The following is a 23,070-nucleotide window of genomic DNA, read 5'->3' as shown; positions in this document are numbered from 1 at the left end:
ATATATCTCTGTTTTCCCTTCAAATTTTCTTTAATAAAGTTCTATAGTTTTCTTTCAAAAAATAAATTATAGGGGTTGTTAACTTCTGGTCCATTAATTCTTAAATGGACTTCAGGACTTTCATCAAATAGGCAAAATGACATCTATTTGAAATGGTGTGTGTATTTGTGTGCGTGTGTGTGTGTGTGTGTGTGTGTGTGTGTGTGTGTGTGCATGGGTGACAATGATTCTGTGCATCTGCATATATTTTTCTGGGAAGTGAGTTGATAGCTTTCATCACAGTGCAAAGGGTAAATGATTAAAAAATTATGAATCATTGCCATGAGTTTTATATTTGTAAATTGTATTATTCTTAGATATTTTCTTGTTTTCCTTTACTGCTATTAGGAAAAATTTATCATATTTTCTAATACTGGTTATGACAATTTTTTCATATATGTAATTCATACATACCTTACATATTATTATTGCCAAAGTTCTTTTGTGTTCTGAATTTTTTAGAATGACAACTGTGCTGTCTGTGAACAATAATTTGTTCTCTTCCTTTTTGAATCTTTGTTTTTGGGGGCAATGGGGAGAGGAGGTGAGCTTAATGCATTGCTAGGTTCTTGAGGACAGCATGGCCAGCAAGCATGTTTGTCTTCTTCCTAATTTAAATGCACATTTTTTTTTAAGAAGTTTGGGACAGGTTCCCCACTCTACTTCATGGGAACACATGAGGATTATCTATAAAATTTTTTAAACATTAAAATATTTCTGTGTATATTTTATCTACAAATATAAAGAACTTTTGAAATATGGTTAAGTGGAGTGACTGTCAATGAGTAGGGCTTTTTTTGGGAAGAGATTGATAAAAATGTTCTATATGTCCTAAAATTGATAGGGGTGATGATTGAACAACTGTAAATATACTAAAATCCAGTGAATTGCACACTTTAATCAATGAATTGTACAGTAATGTGGATTATATCTTAATAAAGTAAAATTTTAAAAAGGCATCTCCTCTATATTAAGACTCTGAGTAATTTGGTAATAAATCACATTTCTGGAGGTCTTAGTTATCCTATCCTTTAAAAAATCTGAATTGCATTAAAAAGAAAATACCTAGGAATAAATTTAACAGAGGTGAAAGACCTGTACTCTGAAAACTGTTAAGACACTGATGAAGAAATTGAAGAAAACACAAATAAATAGTAAGATTACTGTGCACATGGACTGAAAAAATATTATTAAAATGTCTGTATTGCCCAAAGCATTCTACAGATTCAATGCAATCCCTATCAAAATACCAATGGCATTTTTCACATAAGTATTACAAATAATCCTAAAATTTGTATGGAACCACAAAAGACACTGAATAGTCAAAGCAACTCTGAGAAAGAACAAGTTGGAGGCACCCTGCAACTTGATTTCAAGCTGATCTACAAAGCAACAGTAATCAAAACAGTATGGTATTGGCACAAAAATAGACACATAGATCAATAGAACAGAATAGAGTTTAGAAATAAACTCACATTCATATGGTCAATTCATCTTTGACAAAGGAAGCAAAAGCATACAATGGGGAAAAGGCAGGATCTTCAATAAATGGTGTTGGGAAAATTGGACATGCAAAAGACCATTGGAGCACTTTCTTATACTATGTAAATTGGACCACATTTTTACACTATGTACAAAAATAAACCCAAAATGCATTCAAGACTTAAATGTAATACTGGAAACTATAAAACTTCTAGAAAATATAGGCAGTAACTTCTTGGACATCAGTCTGAGCAAATCTTTTTTGGATCCATCTCCTAAGGTAAGGACAAGAAAAACAATAATAAACAAATGGGACTACATCAAACTAAAAACTTTTGCACAGCAAAGGAAACCATCAACAAAATGAAAAGTCAACCCACTGAATAGTTTAAAATATTTGCCAATGATTAATTGATAAGGGGTTAATATCCAAAACATAAAAAGAACTCATAAATTCAATATAAAAAAAATTCAATTAAAAAAAGGGAAGAGGACCTGAACAGATATTTCTCAAAAAATAAAAATTGAGATGAACAACAGACATATAAAAACATGCTCAATACCACTAATCATCAGGGAAATGCAAGTCAAAACCACAATGAGATATCACCTCATACCTGTCACAATGGGTCATGTCAAAAAGACAAGAAATAACAAGTATCAGCAAGGGTGTAGAGAAAAGAGAACCCTCATAGACTGTTTATGGGAATGCAAAATGGTGCAGCCATTATGGAAAACAGTATGGAGGCTTCTCAAAAACTAAGAAGAGAAATACCATACAACCCAGCAACTCAACTTTTGGAAATTTACCTGAATAAAACAAAAACACTAATAAGAAAAGATATATCTATGTTCATTGCAGCATTATTTATAACATTTAAGATATAATCAACCTAAGTCTCCATTGATAAATGGATAAAGAAAATGTGGCATTATAGACACAATGGAATATTACTCAGCCATAAAAAAGGGAAGTTTGCCATATGTGACAGCATGGACGGACCTAGAATGTATCATGCCAAGAGAAATAAGTTAGAGAAAGGCAAATACCACATGATTTCTCTTATATGTAGAATCAAAAACCAAACCATACAACAAAACAGAAACAGACTCAGATACAGAGAACAATCTAGTGATTATCACAGCGACAGGGGATGGGGGATTGGGTGAAATAGGAGAGTGGATTAAAAGGTACAAACTTCCAATTATAAAATAAGTAAGACATGGGGATGTAATATACAGGGAATATAGTAATGTAAAAATCTTGTATGATGACAGATGGTAGCTATATTTACTGTAGTGATCTTCATACTGTATGCAAATGTTGAATCACTATGCTGTACATCTGAAATTAATATAATATTATACATCAATTACACCTCTATTAAAAAGTGTAATGAAGTAATGTCATCAAAATATGACCAAAGTTCTCATTTCATAAACAATTTATATAAGTTCTATTTCATAAAATGATATTAGTAAATTGTTTATCTGTAGTACTTATGCAGTATACATAAACTAGGAATTAATGAGAAATATTTACCTGGTATTTAAACATTGTTTTTTTATTAAAATCATATTTAAACTCTGAAAAACACTGAAGTAAAAGAACAAGAATTAAAGTAAAACACAAAGATGCAAAATATTGGTAATCTAATTTTTCTTTGCATGGTGCATTCACAGGCTAACTTTATTATGTTTCATAACCCAAATATATTCTTTATACCGAAATCATATTATGACATATAATTGGTGGGTGTGGGGTGGGGGGCAGTTCTAAGCAAAAGGCCATAAAGATGTATCACAGTCAGTAATTAAACCTGGTTCTTTCTGAGAAAAATACTCAGGTGGAGAAAGGACAGTAAGCTATTCTGGAAATGAGGTATAAAAAAGGGCTTTAAGAGGGCTTCAGCATTCACATTTCTGCTGTAGCACTTAAAAGCAAAGTGGCAAACAAGTCAATTGTATTCTGAGTTTCTAGGACCTTGTATGCATTGAGACATGTCTATTGTTATTACTGCTTCTTTACAATCACTCTCCTATACATTACAAAAAGTCATTCCAAAACCTTCTACAACATGCAGCTTAAAAATGTAGTTGAAAGAATGAATGTTACTAGGTTAGAAAGACTCTCTTGATGTAAAAGCATTTAACTGCTGGGATCAAAAGTGAAAAAAAGCAGGATTTTCTGGAGATAGCGGCTTTTCTTCCTGAGGACCAAACTTTTTGATAAGGTGAGAAGTGGCATATTGGGAAATAGAATTCAAACTGTTCTAGACATAATGCTCTGAAACTAGATGGATGGTACAGTTCTGTTGGAACGGCATTTCTGCAGCACCATAAGCAAACCTGGATTTCCACTGTATCCCCTACTGGAACTGTCCAAGTCACATACCTCTGTCATTAATTTGCCCAAAATACTGAGTTCTGTAATGTGCGAGGCCAAAACAGAGAGGGTCACTAGCCTCAAGGATCTTGAAGTTTTAATGGAAAAGACAGATATTAATCTGATAATTACATTTTGTTAAGCAATATGAAAGAAAAATACAGGAATATATATCAGAATAAGGAGTCAAGCAAGGTTTTCCAAAGAAGGTGACATTAGCTGAAATCAGTAGCAGAGATAATATCTCCTTTCAAACACTCTTCTGTAGATCAAATGAGAAAGCATTTAAAGAGTTGGTGAGAATGGATAGCACAAGTAGGTACTATCAGTGGTACTACTACTGTATACTTACTAAAACTGCAGCAATTAAATGCAAGTGCAAAGGAAACTACAAATGTGAGAGGGCTAGGGAATGAAGATTCATCTATATCTGATACATTATCAGGAAGAGAGACAACAAGCAGAGGAGAAAAAGTTTCTGCCTAGGTTAAGAGCTCCAGTAAAAAATGAGAATAGGAGGCTAAAAGTCAGCGATAGGGAAGAAATATTTTATTTTGAAAAAAGGATTTAAAGTGTTAGTGGAAAAAAGACATGGCATCTTTCCAACAGCTAAGTGAACTTCTGGGTCGGGATATAAGAGAGAGGTTATGGCTAGAAACAAAAGATTTGAAAAGTCAGCACACGGTAGTGAACTGAGTGACACTTTGTGCCCTCGGTGATCCCAAACCTCTGAGAAGACAACCTAATTTTAAATTTAAGTATTAAAGATTATTACTATTTAGTTAAGCCAAAAATTCTGTACTGTTAATAACCTCTGCGGGGAAGTTGGGGTTCCTGTGGCCAGGATCCTCACTGAACTTAAACCACCTGATGATGTGACTGGCCTGTTGCTGGGCTGCCACTTCCATACCTTTAGGCAATAAGCTATTATTGTGCTATATATAGAGCTTGGCCCATTGCTCTGGGTGGAGGCAGAGACACTAGTGCTCAACCTACCTCTGGAGAACAAGCCAGGTAATAAACCCTTTCACCCCAAAGAACGTTTTGCTGTCAATTTCTTTGGTCACACGGAACTTGCCCGGGGCTGAAACCCATTGGCAAGACAATTGGCGAAGTCGGGAGGATTCACTGTTGACCAAGGAAAAAGACAGGCTGCCCTTATGAGAGGGGTGCTTCAGCGGGCTGCCCCTGTGAATGGGGAAACAGTGGATCCTCCCCCAATGGGTATGTGGTCTGAGGTGGCTTGCCTCCTAGAGGACTGGGCCCCACTCCAGGACTGGAGGCAAGTGGAGGTGACACCTGAGGCAGCAGGGGTGGCCCTCGGTATAGTAAGCAGATCCTTTGAGAAGCAGAGTGCCCGGGAGGCAGCGGGGACTGTGGGTTGGCTGCTTCTCACAGTCTTAAAAAGGTCTACAGAGGAGACCCAAGAAATGGTGGCACGAGAACATAAGCTGCAAACGTCAGTAGATTCCCTGAGGAGAGAAACGGCATTGATGCAAGAGGCAGCACAAGAACGTGAGCTGAGGACTTCTGTGGATGCCCTGAGGAGGGAAATGGTATTGCTGTGGGAGCAGGTGGCATAAGAACACAAGCTGCAAACATCTGTGGATTCCCTGAGGAAGGAGATGGCCTTGATGCGGGAGGAGGCAGCACGAGAGCTGGCAGCAAGGTGCCATTGGAGACAAAATGGCAATGCTGCCAGGTGTTCTGAAGGAGGAAGAGGCCATCAAGGAAAAAGATGAACTCCTGAGGGAAGCACTGGCAGAAGTGTCATGAGAACATCAGCTGTGAAGCATTGAACTGAAGGTAAGAGACTTTCTGAAGACTGAGGTAGCATTGCTGCGAGGCACAGTAGGAAAGATAAAGGTTGTAGCAGAGGAGGCACTAGGGGGAGGGAAGAGAAAGGTGCCATCAGCCCCAGAAATGGAGGAGCTGGGGAAGGATGAACGGGTGGTGCCAGGGGCACTGGCGCCTCCTGTATTGAAAGCACGCCCAGTGGTTGTAAAGAAAATAAAGACCCAGCAGCTGAAAGTTCCCCAAGGAGAGGAGCAGCCCCCTCCCTGGGTCGTGGAGGACTCTATGGCCCGCCCCTACACTCAGACTGAGCTGGGGGATTTGGGCTCCCGGTTTAGACAGAAACCCTCAGAGTCTATATCAGCTTGGCTCCTGCGTCTGTGGGACTTAGGGGTGGATGGAATTGTTCTGTCGGGATCAGAGATGGGAAAGCTGGCTTCCCTAACAGTGCAGCCCACCTTGAGGCAGCGATTACAAAATGCACATCAGACCCCTGGGAGTCATTCCCTCCTGGATTGGCTTATGGCTGCACTTCGTGCTGTGTGGCCCAATCTGGGTGATCAGCCATCCTCTCCTGTTAGATGGCAGACATATGCTGAGCTCCAACAGGTGCTACGAGAGCTAGGCATAAGAAATGCCATCTATAGTCCAGAGAATTATAACCCAGATGAAGAGATTTTCACTACTGGGATGAGAAATATTGTACTTCAAATGGCTCCTACATCCCTGTTTGGGTCTCTAGTGGCCATTCTTTCCCCTCACTTAGGGCATCCCATAAGTGAGGTGACACTTACAGTAGCAGACTTAGGAGAGGCAGAAGCAATGAGAATCTGGAAAGAAATAAGACCTGTTACTCACAAGAAGAATTTACAGGGCCCTATGAAGGTTACGAGGACCCAGATGGGGGTTGATTTAATATGGGCAGGAGAAGATGGAAGGAAATTAGACAGAAAGCCCAATAGGATCTTACTAGAGCTATGGCAACAGCTGAAACTAGGGCAGCAGTTCCAGCCATTAAGACCAAAGAGGCAGAGGTCAGAGACAGAGCCATGAGCCCAGCCTGTGTGTTTGCAAGAATTCCTGCTGGAGAATGAGCTAACCTCACTTGAGCCCACAGAGGAGGTGATTGGGGAATACGGTTTGACTGACAGAAAGGTCAAGGTATCTACCCTGAGGGACCGGGGGGGACCGGAGGCCACATATTGAAATAGCTATCCATTGGTCCCCAGTGAACATACAATGTGTCCTGGCTCTGGTGGACACAGGGGCTGAATGTTCACTGATTCATGGTAACCCTGAGTGGTTCCCCGGGACCCCCACTATCATAGATGGATACAGGGGGAAGGCTGAGTAAAAAAAGCCCAAATCCCTTTGGGAATAGTGTGTCTACCCCCAAAAGAATATACTGTGTATATATCTCCTATTCCTGAGTATATTTTGGGGATTGATATCCCTATCCTGCAGGGTCTATGGTTGCAGACCACTGCAGGTGAGTTCAGACTGAGAGTAGGTGCGCTGAAGGCAGTTCTGAGGGAACATGCTAGGCACCTGCCCATAGCTTTGTCTGTGCCTCAGCAGGTGACTAATACCAAACAATACAAACTGCCTGGGGGGCATAAAGAGATTGCAGAAACTCTCCAGGAGCTGGAAAAGGTGGGTATTATAAAGCCCACCCATAGTCCTTTCAATTCCCCAGTGTGGCCTGTCAAAAAGCCAGATGGCTCCTGGCATATGACTGCGGATTACAGAGAACTGAATATCATACCCCCAATGCATGCTGCTGCTCCCTCTATTGCAGGCTTGATGGATACACTCAGCCGTGAACTAGGAACATAGTATTATGTGGTAGATCTTGCTAATGTCTTCTTTTCCAGTGACATTGAGCAGGAAAGTCAGGAACAGTTTGCTTTCACATGGGAAGGACGGCAATGGACTTTCACCATCCTCCCACAGGGATACCTTCATAGCCCCACCATCTGTCATGGACTTGTAGCCCAGGACTTGGCTACATGGGAGAAACCACCAATGGTGCGGCTGTACCATTATATTGATGATATCATGCTCACATCCGATTCTCTTTTAGATCTAGAAGGTGCAGTACCTAGACCGCTGCTACATTTACAGGAGAAAGGATGGGCTGTGAACAGCACCAAGGTTCAGGGACCTGGTTTGTCTGTTAAATTCTCGGGGGTCGTCTGGTCAGGTAAGAGCAAAGTTATATGAGAAGAAGTTATAGACAAAGTCCAGGCCTTTCCTACCCCCACAACTGTAGCATTGCTACAGGAGTTTCTGGGACTTCTAGGCTACTGGAGAGTGTTTATACTGCACTTGGCACAAATTCTGAAGCCCTTATACCGGTTGGTATAAAAGGGCATCAGGTGGGACTAGGATGAGACATGTGCATCTGCCCTTACTACAGTAAAATGGGCAGTCAAGGCATTTTGCTTGGGATTTTGCAGTACCAAGGCCATGCAGGCCTTGAGTGTGATAGACCCATCAAGGCCCTGTGAGCTGGATGTTCATGTCACTGAAGATGGCTATGGCTGGGGTTTCTGGAAGTGGCTTGAACGAACTCGCCAACCTGTTGGATTCTGGTCACAACTCTGGAAAGGGGCAGAGGTACGATACACTTTCATAGAAAAACAACTGGCTGCCACGTATCATGCCTTGCTGGCTACAGAACCAATCACTAGAATGGCCCCAATAAAGGTAATAACCACCTATCCCATCTTGGGGTGGGAACAAGACTGGACCCAAAGCCAAGGAGTGGTGTGGCATAAACACCCACACTAGCCAAGTGGGGTGCTTACCTACAGCAGCATAGTGTCCTCTCTAGTAGCCCCTTGAGTGAAGAACTCTCAATGCTTGCTGGGGCCAGTGACATATACTAGTGAAAAGCAGGAAGAACTTGCTTTTGAACCATTAGTAGCAGAGAGTCCCTATTGGGAGGGTAAAGCCCCTATACCCGAAGATGCATGGTACACAGATGGCTCCAGCTGTGGGCAGCCCCCAAAATGGAGGACCATAGCTTTCCATCCTAAGACTGAGACAACATGGATGGAAGGTGGTGAGGGGAAGAGCAGTCAATGGGTACAGTTGTGGGCTGTGTGGCTTGTGATGAGCCAGGAGCCCTCCCCTATAGTTGTCTGCACTGTCAGCTGGGCTGTCTATCGGGGCTTGACCCTGTGGCTACCAACCTGGTACCATGCCAACTGGCTGGTTAGTCACCGACCCCTTTGGGGGCAAGAATTATGGCAAGACTTATGGGCCTGTGGTCAGACTAAAATAATTACAATAAAACATGTGACAGATCATTTGCCACTGGCATCCCCAGGAAATGATGAGGCAGATAAATTGGCCCAGATACGTTGGTTAGAAGGAAAGCCTGCCTCTGATGTAGCCCAATGGCTACATCAGTGTTTGTTGCATGCAGGGCAAAAAACAATATGGGCTGTAGCCTGTCGGTGGAGCTTGCCTTTGACCTTCGAATAAGTTAGTAGAGCCCAGCAGGAGTGTGTCGTGTGCTCCAAAAGGGACTTACACCGAGTTCCACAGCAACATGGAACAATAGCTAAGGGGTCTATACCCCTCATCAGGTGGCAGATAGACTATTTTGGGCCTCTGCCTGTGTCAGAAGGATATCAGTACGTGATGACTTGTGTGGACACAGCTACTGGACTTCTGGTTGCTTTTCCTACCCGTTGTGCAGACCAGCAAATGACCAAAAGAGGCCTGGAGCATCTCTTTGCTGCCTACAGCAACCACAGGTGATTGAGAGTGATCAGGGCACCCATTTTACTGGATATACACTGCAAGAATGGGTATGACAGCTGGGAATCAAGTGGAAGTTTCATGTGCCATACCATTCTACCACAGCAGGCATGAGAGAAGCACAATGGCTTGTTAAAATCCTGACTGAAGTCAGATACCAATAGTCTGCGGGGATGGTCAGTCCGCTTATGGACCATGCTACAGCGTTTGAATGAGAGACCCCAAAAGGGAGCTCTGAGCCCCACAGACATGTTAACACATATGGCTGCCTCCCCTATACAACTGCAAGTACAAACCAAGGAAGAATCACTGAAGCCAAGGTTTGGCCACCAGAATAACATTTTGCTGCCAGCACCAACTGCATGGAACCCCAGAGACTCCATTGAGTGGATGTGGCCTTGGAGCTTTCAACACATGGACCAACGATGGCTGGCTCTCCTGACACCTTAGGGACAAGGCCTGGAAGCTGGCCTCCTATGTATTCCTGGAATAACAGCAGAGTGGCCGCCAAAGGTGGCCAGAACGGTCAGAAGGTTTTGTTTTATCACTGTAGCCAGTGCATGCACCTCCATAGCACTATATATAGACCCTTCAGTAACCCCCATGGGGAAAGGAGTAAAAGTATGGCATACTAGACCTGGAAGGGACCCCCTTCCTGCTACAGTCCGATCACAGGACCACTCTCTTGCATGCATCCTACCTGATGGACAAGATTTACCTATGTTGGTGACATTAAAACATGTGTCCTATCGCCCCTAAAGTCTTTGTGGATTGGGAACTTCCTCTGGCTTGAGGATTATTATAACTTTTTTATTATGAACCTCCTCTGGCTTGAGGATTATTATAATTGTATTAAAATCTTGCTGTATCTTAATTTTAATTATCTCTAAGTTGTTGTTATCATCTGTTGCTATTGTGGAATCTGGTTACAGTGCTCCAGCTTTCTCGCACAGGGACCACTGCAGAAGATTGAAAGCGTGTAGACTGTAAGGCGAGAATCCTGGAGGGATGGAGTATGGGGAAGTTGGGGTTCCCACAGTTAGGATCCTCACTGAACACAAACCACCTAATGACATAACTGGCCTGTTGCTGGGCTGTTGCTTCCATACCTTTAGGCAATAAGCTATTATTGCGCTATATAGAGAGCAATATAGAGAGCATTGCTCTGGGTGGAGGCAGAGATGCTAGTGCTTGACCTACCGCGAGGAGAACAAGCCGCGTAATAAACCCTTTCACCCCAAAGAACATTTTGCTGTCAATTTCTTTGGTCACACTGAATCCATAGTGAACTTGCCCAGGGCTGAAACCCATTGGCAAGACAACCTCCCGTTGACAAATACTATAGGTTTGATAATGGTAGTTTTGTCAAAGCTAAGCATTTATGTGCATATTGTTTCTTATTCTTAATTGTTTCATGATCTTTATTTAAAATTCAAGTAAATTTCATTCAATTGATGGTTATAAGGCTTATAACTAGATATCAGAATGTCATCATATATGTTCAACTAAACAGGATAAACAACCTATCATCTAATGCCTATTATGTACCATACACTCTACACTCATTGTAACATTTTAATTCTCACAATAATATGAACAATTACTGTTGTGGTTATTTTACCAAGTAAAATAACCTCTTCTTCCTCTTCTTCCTTATAAATTCCATGTTGCTAAATTCAAAGGTTACTTCTATGTCTCCATCTCCTCAACCTCTCAGTAACATTCCACAGTTGACCACTGAAGTTCTGTGATGGAACTCTCCTTGAAACACCTTCTCTTAAACTACATAATTCCCTAGTCTCCTGGAAGTGTTCTTATGCTAGATGCTCCTTAGCTGGCTCATGAGGCATGTGCTGAGTTTGCTTCTTGTTGCCATCTACATACCACTCCTAAGTAAACTCACCACCTCCCATGACCTTAAGGGCCACCTACATCAGTGGTTTTTCAGAATGTGGTCCCTGGATCAGAAGTATTAGCATCACCCGGGAATGATTTAGAAAAGCAAAGTATCGGGTCCTCCCACTGTAAGGAATCAAAAACTGGGAGTGGTGGCCAGCAATTAGGACTTAAACAAGCTCTCCAGCTGCCTCTGATGCACACTAAAGTTTGAAACCACTGATCTAGATTAATGTTTTTCATACTGCAGGTTGCAAACAATTAGTTGATAAAGAAATAAACTGAGCTACAAAGTGCATTTAAGAAAATGAAACAATAAAAAAAGAATAAAATTATTCATATGGTATAAAGGTAAGTAATATTTTGTGAAACTTGTTGCAATTATATATGCATGTGTGTGTGCACACATCTATTTATACCTGATTGTTAAATAAAATATGTTACTGTGGATCACCCTCTCAAAAAAAATCTGTTCTTTTCAGGTCTGGTTCCTTCTTGTCATTTAAATCTTATCTTGGCCTTTCTAACCCATTGTACTTAATGTTGCCTCCTCCAAGTCATTTATTCTCATACTGTGCTGTTTTATTTATTTGTAAGTATTTATCAATATGTAAACTATCTTATTATTTATAATCTTTCTTTCCCCACTAGAATACAAGCTAATTAGAGGTGACATCTAATTCCCCACTGAGTTCCCAACATCTAGAATAGTGTCTGCCCACCTATAATATCCAATCAATACATATTTTTGGTGGGATGAACTTTACAAATAAGTAACTTGCCAAATCTCACCTAAGTTAGATTTTAACTACACTTTAAAATCATGTGTATCTTAGGTCTGTGATCTCCTTAATACAATCACCACTTCTTGGTGGGCCTAAGACTTGCATTCCAGCCATCTACTTCATAGTCCTGGACTATAGGAGAGTTATGAAATTAAACTTTCACCACTGTAAAAAGAAATGCTTAGTTTGGGGACACTAAGAATCTGGTAAGAAGTTAAATGGGAAGGGAAATGTACACCGGGAAGAAAAAAGTTGGGAAACAAAATTAATAGAAAGTAATTCATATTCACAGCCCAAATAAGCTTGTTGGAGATTCCATGAAATGTTATAGTTAGATGATGACTTAGACATTAGAAGTCCTTTTCTGCATAGTATATAAATTGGTGTCCTTCCTGAACCCCACTAGTGCTACAAATGTAAGTGCACATGTGTGAATACACATGCATACATGAGCCTGGAACTTTGGAGAGGCTGCTGATCTGCCTACCTTATGGCACCAAAGTGATATTCACTGGATAACCCCTAATCATATTGTACCTGCTTCTTCCATAGTAACGAATTTTAAGTAATGGGAAGTGTAAATGACAGTGCAGGCTTTAGAGTCACAGTGTCTGGGTTTAAGCTCCATTTCCACTGTTATAAAGCTGTGTAACTTTGTATACAGTCCTTAATTTCTCTGAGCCTCAGTTTCTTTGTGTAATTAATCTTATAAGGTTAGCATGTTGACAAAGTTAATAATACACGTGAAGACCTGGCACACAGAAAACAGAGTGTTTATTTGGTATCATAACAGTTATATTCATCTCTTTAAATGCTTATCTCCTCTAATTCTTACACCAGTCCTAGAAGGCAGGTTATTATAAGACATCCAGTCTCTCCTTATAAATGAGCAAGTCATGAAGAGGCTAAGTGATTTGTCTATGAATTCACAACTAAGTACACTGGATTAGAATGTACTCTTGGTCACATGCCTCTTCCAGGTTTCCTAACAACTATGCAAATGTGGACATTCTAGCATCTCAGAAATTATGAATAATCAAAATTATCTTCATTCTCCTGGAGCTGCCCTAATATGTCTATCAGAAAAAGGGATTATATTACACACATGCACACACATATCAATCATATACATCATATGCAGCTCCAAAAGAGGCTGAGAATCAAAACACTACAGTACATTTATCAAATTTTGTTCCCATGCCTTTGAATCCTCTCTTCCAAGTTAGTGACCCCATCAAGAAGAAAGGAGCTATGTTTTATTCATTTCATAGTAGATTCACTTAACACTTAAAATAAGCAGTTGGGTTTCAACAAAGATTTGTTGAATAAATGCAGAAAATAATGCATGAGAAAGGGCTCCGTAAAATCATAAAATATAAACCAAGTTTTTATAAAGCCAGCTAAACGATTATAAACTTATATTTGTTTATATTTTTATTTATATACTTACATTTAGAAAAATATAAAGTTATAAAGTCAATTTAATAATAATTATCAACAGTAATAAGAGCTATAATACCTTTTGAAGATTCACTATGTGGCAGGCTAAAGATTTTACAACCTTATTTTAATCCTTACCACAATGCTATTTAAGTACCATTATTTTCATAGAAGAAGACATGCTCAACGTCATACACTAGGAAGTGCTGCAGCCAGAATTTTAACTCTTGCAATTTCTATATCAAATTCCTTTTCTGTATTGTAGAAGGAATATAATATATATAATACACACACATATACACACACACACATTACCTAAATATATGTAAATATATATATTTCACAAACCCACTTACATACATAATTCTGTGGGTTTTAGTTTATTCACAAACTGTGCATCGATCATCACAATCTAGTTTTAGAACATTTTCATCATCCCTAAAAGAAATTCCACACACAAGAGCAATCAGATCTAACTACATATACTTTACATACATAAAAGCAAAAAGCCTCTATTAAATATATGTATGATTGTATATTTGATATAGCTAATGCAAAAGAAAATCACAAAAGAAATTCCAAAGGAGGAAATACGACTTGGAGGGCCCTTTGTAATTTTGTATTAGCTACATCACCATCCATTTGAGTAAGGCAAGTACTTAAGAGCTGGTATTTGTATCCAACTCAGATTATTGTGGGTCAAATGTAATTTCAAGGGCTTCTTGGCATTGCTGTATTCACAACCAAATAGTAAGTCTAGGAGGGAATGGAGATAAAATAGTGTACAAACTAATTGTCTTTGATATTCATTCTAAAATTTTATTAGTGTCAGAGAGAAAAGCTTTATAATTGAGATACAAATCTCTTTTTTAGAATTATATGTTCATGCATGTTTTCTGAGAACCTACAACATTGCATGGATTTGATAACAACAATCATTAAAGCACAATTTAATTAATTCTGCATCCACTTCAAAAATTAAAAGGAACTCACGGTTGGTAAATGCATATTCTTCCTCATTTTCATCACTACCATCGGATGGAGTTTTGTAAGGAGGTGGCAGCTTCATTGGAGGTGGAGCAGTTCCCTGCCTCTGCAGATGCAAAAAATTTCACAGAAGGATTAATTGCTTTTGCACAATTCCCTTCTTGAATGACAAAGAGTATAAAAAAGAAAATCTGTGAATATTTTGACTATATCCAACTTCAGTCATATCAGGATTGTAAAACAAATACAATTTGTTCTTTTATTTTTGTTATTATGCAAGTGACTGATGTAAACATATCAATACAGAAAACAGGAATTCAAAAGCACAGCTTTTAAGACTGTACACCTACCCAGAACAATGCATTCCTTTCCCCATTGTAAAAGGCAATTATATATATTTTCTTTACATTGTCAAGGCTTACTTTTCTTTGTTGTTACCAACCTCAAATGACACTTCAAAAATAAATCTAAACATAAACTACCCCTGTATTAATTCTACAACTATTTAAATGTTTTATTCAATTGTTGAAGTTACAGATACCATTTTTTAAAATATACTTGATGTGAAATATCAAGATTTTCTAACTGAAAAGGTTTTATTTACAATAGTAAACACATTTTAATGTTTCAAAAAAGGTATCTTTATGATGAACACTGTTTGTATTTCTGTATAAATATTCTTAAAATGTACACATCAAATGATACAGCACATCAATATTTGGTTCAAATAGACTTAAAGCAGAACAAAACTCTGATCAGATTACCTTCACAGAATGTAGACATTTTCTTGAACGCTGGGAAAAATAAAACATGCCAAACTTTACGGAGAGATCCAAGCTGCTGAAAAGAATAGGAGCTGATATACCCAAGCGTTCCACAAATACCAAAATAAATGGATTAAGACTTGTTTTGCTACAGAATTTCAATCAAGTACATTCAATTATCCTTTATATGACAAAACCACTAATGGCAGGATACACTTCAGCAAATGGACAATGACTGGCCCATTACAGTAAGCAGGCATATAATAAATTCCTCCCAAACAGAAAACATTATTTGGGATCCATAAAGGAAAAACACACCCACATTTATTTAAGATAATGTCTAACTAAAGCAGTACTTCATAGATGCATAGAAAATAAAAAAATCAATAAAATGAGTGATGAAGAGAAGATGCCAAATACAAAATGTTTATTAAGCAAAAAAAAAAGAAAATACAGAAGTGTGATCACTGTGTCTCTCTAATTCTTCCTTGGAAAAACTTAAATGTGAGTTAAACGAAGAGCAAAAAAAGGCAAGTGAAAACTTTCAGTAAACCTTTACCTCAGAACCAGACCATTTTAGGTCAGAGATAAAAGTCAGTACAAGCACAGCCTGCATTTAAAATAATATTAAGAAATATGAATTTTCTTCAGTAGCACTTCTAAAAAATATTTCAGGGGAAAATGTTTACAAGACTGACTTATTTAATTAACTTCAACAGACACTCTTGAAAAGAATATAGGTAAGCATGGCTTGTTCTCCTTATAGTTTGAATGTGGGTTGTCAGGTACCTGGTGGGTATCTTTCTACTTTAAGAGTTTTAGTTTTAGAGGTCCCACTGAGATGTTCAAGCACACTCACCTTCCAGAACCAGTTGAACAGTGATGCCTGAGACACACAACTCATGAACTGTGTAAACCCATACACAGACTTCTTGGCTCCCACAGTAAATCCCCAGTGACAACAGAACTTCATCTTTTCTATTCTGTTTCTATGATCAGATTACCTTCACAGAATGTAGATATTTTCTTGAATACTTTATTTCCAACTCTTTATTTTTGGTTCTGATACTAAGCCAAGTTTTTTGATTTATACTTGGGTTGCAAATTATCTCCCATTAGTAGCACCTAAATGGAGTTGGTTTTATGGTCTGACAATTTAGTGACATTTGAGCATCTATGCATATTGGTTCTGTAGAGATCTATCCTCTATTGGTTGAGAACGAATAGAGAATGTGTTAGTTGGTATTTTTGTACAAGAATATGTCTTGGGTCCTGGAAATAGCAGCTTTTTGATATACAGACTAGTAGTTTTATTTCTGTTTCTACAGTAGACATTTGGCTAAAGTGGTATTTAGAGTTGTATTTAGAAGCTGAAAGTGCTTGCTATATCTGAGATTGAGAAAAGCTCTTACCTCTCACCATGGAAAATATTTTCCTACCTTCAAAGGATATTAATTAATTAGATGTATGTCTCTTTAAAATTCTTTCTGACAGATTCAGACCAAGAAGCATTATTTAAATATAATATTCCCAGTTTTCCAGAAAATGGTGAAATAAACTTTTATTACTTTAGATATGATAGCCTTTCAATTAAGAAAAATTCCTGTTCACAGAAACCACTAATTCAGATCCATTTCTATGTAAGAATCCAGAAGTGATTTGGTAACTTAAATTTAGAAATAGCTACACTGTCCCCATAATATCTGTGACCTTCTTGATGTAAAGTATAAAACAAAAACACATATGACTATACATATATATGTGTAACATATTACACAAAAATATATATGAATGCCACAAACATTTACACATTAGCCTGAGTATTATCAGGCAATTCTAAGACCTAGAATAATGTGGAATATAATGATGGAACTCTGAATTATTTTTGCTGTTAAGAAAGAGAGCATGTATCCTCTAACAGTCTAAGTGCTAACAGGAGGTTGCAAAATGCTAGAGTCTGGGAGTTGGAATAGATACATGTCTTAACATCAATCTTATTGAGGTATAATTTACATACAACAAAATGTACTTGTTTTAAGTATTCACTTGAAATAGATACATGTTTATAAGTTTAATTTGACTATGTTTTTAGGGGCTATTGTTTTTCATGGAAGACATTTTCATTTGGATAATACCTAAAAAGAAAACGAAGAAACTAACAGTAGATTACTTCTCTATTAATGACAGCTGGTTGTGAACAGTGTCCACAGAACCTTTAAGGAGTATATGAAGTAATACTGAAGAAAAATCTAGAAAGAAATACCAAAGAATTGTTGTGAAACTAGAGTTAATTTTAGTATTTCTATGAATCCTGATTGCCTATCAATTCACATTCTATATGATGCAAAAAAGGCCAGAAAATATTGAACTGAAACAAAACTACACAGAACAAATAAAAACTGCACACTTATTCAAGACCTGCTTACTGATATTCTCTTTTTCATTATTTTTTTAGGTACTGTCTTTCTCTTTTTTCTTAATGTGAATGCTCTGCAAACTAAATTTAGATTTCTAGCCTAGACTTTGCCTAGTATGAGTTTCAAGTGAAACTTTTTTTTCTATTATCTCCTTTATGATTGTAATCCTAGAGAACATGTATTGCTTTTGTATTAAGGAGGAAAAAAATTCATAGAAGGAATTTCTTCTAGTGACAATTTTTTTTTATTTTTTATTTTGGTATCATTAATATACAATTACATGAGCAACATTATGGTTATAGAATCCACCCATTATCAAGTCCCCACCACATACCCCATTACAGTCACTTTCCATCAGCATAGTAAGATGCTATAGAATCACTACTTAACTTCTCTGTATTATACTGCCTTCCCCGGAACCCCCGCCACCACTACATTATGTGTGTTAATCATAATGCCTCTTTTCCCCCTTATCCTTCCCTTCCCACTCATTCTCCCCAGTCCCTTTTCCTTTGGTAACTGTTAGTCCATCCTTGGGTTCAGTGAGTCTGCTGCTGTTTCATTCCTTCAGTTTTTGCTTTGTTCTTATACTTCACATATGAGTGAAATCATTTGATACTTGTCTTTCTCCACCTGGCTTATTTCCTTGAGCATAATACCCTCTACCTCCATCCATGTTGTTGCAAATGGTAGGATTTGTTTTCTTCTTATGGCTGAGTAATATTCCATTGTGTATATGTACCACCTCTTCCTTATCCACTCATCTACTGATGGACACTTAGGTTGCATCCATTTCTTGGCTATTATAAACAGTGCTGTGATAAACATAAGGGTGCATATGTCTTTTTGAAACTGGGTTCCTGCATTCTTAGGGTAAATTCGTAGGAGTGGAATTCCTGAGTCAAATGGTATTTCTACTTTTAGTTTTTTGAGGAACCTCCATAGTGCTTTCCACAAAGGTTGAACTAATTTACATTCCCACCAGCAGTGAAGTAGGGTTCCCCTTTCTCTACATCCTCACCAACATTTGTGGTTGTCTTTTGGATGGTGGCGATCCTTACTGGTGTGAGGTGGTATCTCATTGTGGTTTTAATTTGCATTTCTCTGATGATTAGCGATGTGGAGCATCTTTAATGTGCCTGTTGGCCATCTGAATTTCTTCTTTGAAGAAGTGGCTGTTCAGATCCTCTGCTCATTTTTTAACTGGATTATTTGCTTTTTGTTTGTAGAGGTGAGTGAGGTCTTTATATATTTTGGATGTCAACTCCTTATCGGATATGTCATTTACAAATATATTCTCCCATACTGTAGGATGTCTTTTTGTTCTACTGATGGTGTCCTTTGCTGTACTGAAGCTTTTTAGTTTAATATAGTCCGCTTGTTCATTTTTGCTTTTGTTTCCCTTGCCTAGGGAGATATGTTCACGAAGAAGTTGCTCATGTTTATGTCCAAGAAATTTTTGCCTGTGTTTCTTTCTAAGAGTTTTATGGTTTCATGACTTACATTCAGGTCTTTGATCCATTTCAAATTTACTTTTGTATGGGGTTAGACAATAATCCAGGTTTCATTCTCTTACATGCAGCTGTCCAGTTGTGCCAGCATCAGCTGTTGAAGAGGCTGTCATTTCCTTATGTATATCCATGGCTCCTTTATCATACATTAATTGATCATATGTGCTTGAGTTACTGTCTGGCCTCTATTCTGCTCCACTTGTCTATGGGTCTGTTCTTGTGCAGTACCAAATTGTCTTGATTACTGTCACTTTGTAGTAGAGCTTGAAGTTGGGAGGTGAGATACCCCTGCTTTATTTTTCCTTCTCAGGATTGCTTTGGCTATTCGGGGGCTTTTGTTGTTCCATTTGAATTTTAGAACTATTTGTTCCAGTTTGTTGAAGAATGCTGTCGGTATTTTGACAGGGATTGCACTAAGTGTGTATATTGCTTTGGGCAGGATGGCCATTTTGACGATATTAATTCTTCCTAGCCAGGAGCATGGGATGAGTTTCCACTTGTTAGCGTCCTCTTTAATTTCTCTTAAGAGTGTCTTGTAGTTTCCAGGGTATAGGTCTTTCACTTCCTTGGTTAGGTTTATTCCTAGGTATTTTATTCTTTTTGATGCAATTATGGATGGAATTGTTTTCCTGATTTCTCTTTCTGCTAGTTCATCATTAGTGATATAGGAATGCAACAGATTTCTCTGTATTAATTTTGTATCCTGCAACTTTGCTGAATTCAGATATTAGTTCTAGTAGTTTTGGAGTGGAGTCTTTATGGTTTTTTATGTACAATATGTCATCTGCAAACAGTGACAATTTAACTTCTTCCTTACCAATCTGGATGCCTTGTATTTCTTTGTTTTGTCTGATTGCCATGGCCAGGACCTCCAGTACTATGTTGAATAAAATTGGGGAGAGTGGGCATCCTTGTCTTGTTCCCAATCTTAGGGAAAAGGCTTTCAGCTTCTTGCTGTTAAGTATAATGTTGGCTGTGGGTTTGTCATATATGGCGTTTATTATGTTGAGGTACTTGCCCTCTATACCCATTTTGTTAAGAGTTTTTATCATGAATGGATGTTGAATATTGTCGAATGCTTTTTCAGCATCTTTGGAGATTGATCATGTGGTTTTGTCCTTCTTTTTTCTGATGTGGTACATGATGTTGATGGCTTTTCAAATGTTGTACCATCCTTGCATCCCTGGGATGAATCCCACTTGATCATGGTGTATGATCCTCTTGATGTATTTTTGAATTCGGTTTGCTAATATTTTGTTGAGTATTTTTGCATCTATGTTCACCAGGGATATTGGCCTGCAGTTTTATTTTTTTGTGGTGTCTTTGCCTGGTTTTGGTATTAGAGTGATGCTGGCTTCACAGAATGAGTTTGGAAGTATTCCATCTACTTCTGTTTTTAGGAAAACTTTAAGAGAATGGGTATTATGTCTTCTCTAAATGTCTGATAAAATTCAGTGGTGAATCCATCTGGTCTGGGGATTTTGTTCTTGGGTAGTTTTTTGATTACCGATTAAATTTCACTGCTGCTAATTGGTCTGTTTAGATTTTCTGTTTCTTCCTTGGTTAGTCTTGGAATGTTGTGTTTTTCTAGAAAGTTGTCCATTTCTTCTAGGTTACCCAGTTTGGTAGCATATAGATTTTCATAGTATTTTCTAATAATTCTTTGTATTTCTGTGTTGTCATCGTGATTTTTCCTTTCTCATTTTTGATTCTGTTTACGTGTATAGATTCTCTTTTTCTCTTAAAAAGTCTGGCGAGGGGTTTATCTATTTTGTTAATTTTCTCAAAGAACCAGCTCTGGTTTCATTAATTTTTTTCTATTGTTTATTCTTCTCAATTTTATTTATTTCTTCTCTGATCTTTATTATGTCCCTCCTTTTGCTGACTTTGGGCCTCATTTGTTCTTTTTCCGGTTTCAATAATTGTGACTTAAGACTATTCATTTGGGATTGTTCTTCCTTCTTTAAATAGGCCTGGATTGCTATATACTTTCCTCTTAGAACTGCCTTCGCTGTGTCCCACAGAAGTTGGGGCATTGTGCTATTGTTTCATTTGTCTCCATATATTGCTTGATCTGTGTTTTAATTTTGTCATTGATCCACTGATTATTTAGGAGCATGTTATTGAGCTTCCATGTGTTTATGAGCCTACTTGTTTTCTTTGTACAATTTATTTCTAGTTTTACACCTTTGTGATCTGAGAAGTTGCTTGGTACAATTTCAATCTTTTTGAATTTACTGAGGCTCTTTTTGTATGTGGTCTATTCTGGAAAATGTTCCATGTGCACTTGAGAAGAATGTGTATCCTGCTGCTTTTAGGTGTAGAGTTCTGTAGATGTCTATTAGGTCCATCTGTTCTAGTGTGTTGTTCAGTGCCTCTGTGTCCTTACTTATTTTCTGTCTGGTGGATCTGTGCTTTGGAGTGAGTGGTGTGTTGAAGTCTCCTAAACTGAATGCATTGCATTCTAGTTCCTCCTTTAATTCTGTTAATATCTGTTTCACATATGTCAGTAGTCCTCTGTTGTGTGCATAGATATTTATAATGGTTATATCCTCTTGTTGGACTGACCCCTTTATCATTATGTAATGTTCTTATTTGTCTCTTGTGACTTTCTTTGTTTTGAAGTGTATTTTGTCTGATACAAGTACTGCCACACCTTCTTTTTTCTCCCCATTGTTTGCATGAAATATCTTTTTCCATCCCTTGACTTTTACTCTGTGTATGTCTTTGGGTTTGAGGTGAGTCTCTTTTAAGCAGCATAGATGGGTCTTGCTTTTTTATCCATTCTATTACTCTGTGTCTTTTGATTGGTGCATTCAAACCACTTACATTTAGGGTGATTATCAACAGATACATACTTACTGCCATTTCAGGCTCTGGATTCATGGTTACCAAAGGTTCAAGGGCAGCTTCTTTAGTATTTGACTGTCTAACATAACTCATTTGTTACGCTATTATAAACACAGTCTGATATTCTTTATTTCTCTCCCTTCTCTTTCTTCCTCCTCCACTCTTTATATGTTAGGTGTTTTATTCTGTACTTTTTGTGTTCCCCTTTACTGATTTTGTGGATAGCTGATTTTATTTCACCTTTAGTTAGTATTTGGTTGGTCTACTTTCTTTGCTGTGCTTTTATTTTCTCTGAGGACACCTATTTAGCCTTAGGAGCACTTCCATTTAGAGCAGTCTCTTTAAAATACACTGTTAAAGATGGTTTGTGGGAGGTAAATTCCCTCAATTTTGCTTATCTGGGAAATGTTTAATCCTTTCAATTTAAATGATAATTTTCCTGGATACAGTATTCTTGGTTTGAGGCCCTTCTGCTGCATTGCATTGAATATATCATGCCATTCTCTTCTGGCCTGTAATGTTTCTGCTGAGGAGTCTGATGGGTTTTCCTTTGTAGGTGATCTTTTTTTTTTTTCTGGCTGCTTCTAATACTCTGTCCTTGTCTTTGATCTCTGCCATTTTAATTATTATATGTCTTGGTGTTGTCCTCCTTGGGTCCCTTGTATTGGGAGATCTGTGGGCTTCCATGGTGTTAGAGACTATTTCCTTCCCTAGCTTGGGGAAGTTTTCAGCAATTATTTCTTCAAAGACACTTTCTATCCCCTCTTCTCTCTCTTCTTCTTCTGGTACCCCAGTAATGCAAATATTTTCCATTTGGATTGGTCACACAGTTCTCTTAATATTCTTTCATTCCTAGGAACCTTTTATCTCTCTCTGGCTCAGCTTCTCTGTATTTCTATTCTCTGATTTCTGTTCCATTAACAGTCTCTTGCACCTCATCCAGTCTGC

The 23,070-nt window shown here is 38.1% G+C and overlaps 1 protein-coding gene across 8 annotated transcripts in view; it reads right to left on the bottom strand.

Annotated features, from left to right (window-relative positions):
* Window positions 1–23,070, bottom strand: part of PATJ (PATJ crumbs cell polarity complex component) — a 392,045-nt gene that overhangs the window by 186,756 nt on the left and 182,219 nt on the right. For all 8 annotated transcript variants that reach the window (XM_057500268.1, XM_036911254.2, XM_057500269.1 and 5 more), the window contains exon 27: window positions 14,587–14,686. In XM_057500268.1, coding sequence (XP_057356251.1) covers window positions 14,587–14,686 — 100 coding nt within the window. The remainder of the gene's footprint in view (window positions 1–14,586; window positions 14,687–23,070) is intronic.

Source organism: Manis pentadactyla, chromosome 4, assembly GCF_030020395.1.
Source record: "Manis pentadactyla isolate mManPen7 chromosome 4, mManPen7.hap1, whole genome shotgun sequence".
NCBI lineage: Eukaryota > Metazoa > Chordata > Mammalia > Pholidota > Manidae > Manis > Manis pentadactyla.
The sequence above is the reverse complement of the archived record's forward strand: the minus strand, read 5'-3'. Positions and strand labels throughout refer to the sequence as shown.